Raw genomic sequence first — 2,766 nt, forward strand, 5'->3', positions numbered from 1 at the left:
CACCAACACCACCACCACCACCACAACCACCACCACAACCACCACCACCAACACCAACAACAACAACAACGACAACAACGACAACTACAAGACCAAGAAGAAGAAGAATAAATGAGAAAGTTCTTGGTGAAGTTTCCGCTGAAAGAACAAGTTGTCCATCCTGAGGCTGTTTGTTGATTAAAGACGAAGATATTGTAGTCACAGCTCAATGATTATGTCCTTATAAGGTAATGTTCACTTGATATTCTATTGTCTTAGAAATGTCATGGGACTACTCATCGTTGTCATCGTCATCATCATCAACACTACCACCGTCTTTGCCATAATCATCATCATCATTACCATTGTTGTCGTGATCAACATCATCACCACCCTCATCACCACCATCACCAGCAGCAGCAGCAGCACACCACCACCACCACCACCACCACCACTACCACCACCATCACCATCATCATCATCATCATCATTGTTTTAACATCCACTTTCCCATACTGGCATGGGTCAAGCAAAATCAGATTTTCTATGGCCAGATGCCTTTCCTGTCACACACCCTCACCTGTTTCCATGCAAGGTGATGTTTCCCCGTGGCCAAACACGCTCTCACAGAACACTGGAAATGAGTGTCTCACTTTGTATGACAGGGACACTCATTTACTACTATCATATGATGTCAGCACAGGGTGACACAATTACACATATACATATATATACACACACAGCACATGGTCACACTCCACTCTGAACACATGGTTACACTCCACGCTGAACACATGGTCACACTCCACTCTGAATATACAGATGCACAACTATGTATTAAAAAAAGTGACAAACATGGAGCAACAAAAAATGAAGACCACAACTCACCATTAATATACAATGGATGATGGAGCCAATTAAACGGATTCCTTTACTGAATCGGAGTTCAAGATACTGGAAACAATCAGAAATTGCAATTAGCAGGATTATTATTGATATGATTGTTGTTGTTATTGTTATTATTGTAAGTGTGCGTGTAGCAGAGATGTGCCATCTGGGGAGGCAAGGTTGGTAGGTACCTGACTAGAACTGTAAGTAGCTTTTGTAACTGAAAGTTGTAAATGAACTTTGGTTCATTTTATAATTAACAGATATATCTTTCTGTATGTTGCACCTTTACTATATATATATATATGTGTGTGTGTGTATATATATAATATATATATATATATATATATATATATATATATATATATATATATAGAATGCAGTTGACCATGTCTGCTTGATTAGAGTTGACCTAGGGTTAAACAATAGCAACAGCAGCAGTGTTATATCACCACAAACTAATGAGGAATTATTTTGGAAATGGTAAATCTTATAAAAGAGGAACTTACTTCATAAATACTTGTAATCTTCAGTCGGTAGAATAATGGTACATAGATGTGCGCTGCCAGGAATATGGCAACGAAATAGGACAGACTCATCCACATATACATGGTGTTTACATTGTATATCTCAGCCGGCGCTCCAAGTAATGTTATGGCCGACATAAAGCTCACCAAAAGTGACATTGCAACCGGAAACACAGACATGTTTCCACCAGCCAATAAGAAGTTGTTTGTGCTCTTCTTGTTTCGATCCCATATTGCATAGAAGACACCAATTCCAGAAGATATAGCAAGCGTAAGTCCAAAGAGCACATAATCCAAAAGACTAAATGGACGGATTTGTTCCCTGTGCAAACTGTATGATTGCTTCATTTTACAGAGTTCCTGGAAAAATATTAATAATAATAATAATAATAATAATAATAATAATAATGATGATAATAATAATAATAATAATAATAATAATGATAATAATAATGATAATAATAATAATAATAATAATAATGTTCTCTGATGACTGGTCGACAATCTTTCCTCACTTCACTGTCATGTATGAGCATTTATCTTGCCCAAACTCCATTCCTATATCTTGTGAGAGCATTGGGACTAGTTCCAATCGTCTCTTGATATTCACCATATGTATGTATGTCATTATTCAGTTTATTTCAAGATTTCTTGCCAATAGAGAAAGAACTGGTTTCTAACCTAGATCCAAAGCACCCTCACTGGAATTTCAACATCAACAAGATATTCTGTTTGTATGTTTTTATGTATGTATGTATGTATGTATGTATGTATGTATGTATGTACATATCTATCTATCTATCTATCTATCTATCTATATATATATATATATATATATATATGTATGTATGTAACATAAGGGCACATGAAGTGCCTACCTGCTAGAAAGTGGATTTAAAACCCTCAACTTAACCACCAATGACACTGAAAAGTTCCACAGTTAACAACAGTAGTCAGGCAAATGAGCAAAAGAATTTGCCATATGATCACAGCTTAATGCTGTATATTTTAGCATTTGGATAAACTTGTGTCATGATTCTGAGTTTTGGCGAAAAATCTTAACTCTCTTTGGCAAGTCTTACCAAGTGAAAAATCCAACTCGACATGTTGGAGTCTACTGCTGTTCAGAACTCCGCTTTCTAGCAGACAGGCACTTCATGTACTCTTATGATAAATGTAAATTTTAATTGTATAGCTATCTAACACTATTTAACACCTGTAGCCACTTATATTATTATTGTTATTGTTATTACTAATTTTTATTTACCGCAGATAATAATATCGTTATAAATAACTACATATATGTATACAGGGTGCATATATGTATACAGGGTGTCCACAAAGTCTGGGTACATGGAGATTAACACATACT

General features: G+C 35.8%; 1 protein-coding gene across 1 annotated transcript in view; it reads right to left on the reverse strand.

Annotated features, from left to right (window-relative positions):
* LOC106871289 (sodium-coupled monocarboxylate transporter 2) overlaps positions 1-2,766 on the reverse strand; it is a 27,667-nt gene that overhangs the window by 15,511 nt on the left and 9,390 nt on the right. Inside the window, exons 2-3 of the mRNA XM_014917662.2 lie at positions 1,377-1,754; positions 868-933 (exon numbers count right to left, since the gene is read on the reverse strand). Coding sequence (XP_014773148.1) covers positions 868-933; positions 1,377-1,742 — 432 coding nt within the window. The 5' untranslated portion in view covers positions 1,743-1,754. The remainder of the gene's footprint in view (positions 1-867; positions 934-1,376; positions 1,755-2,766) is intronic.

Source organism: Octopus bimaculoides, chromosome 20, assembly GCF_001194135.2.
Source record: "Octopus bimaculoides isolate UCB-OBI-ISO-001 chromosome 20, ASM119413v2, whole genome shotgun sequence".
Taxonomy (NCBI): domain Eukaryota; kingdom Metazoa; phylum Mollusca; class Cephalopoda; order Octopoda; family Octopodidae; genus Octopus; species Octopus bimaculoides.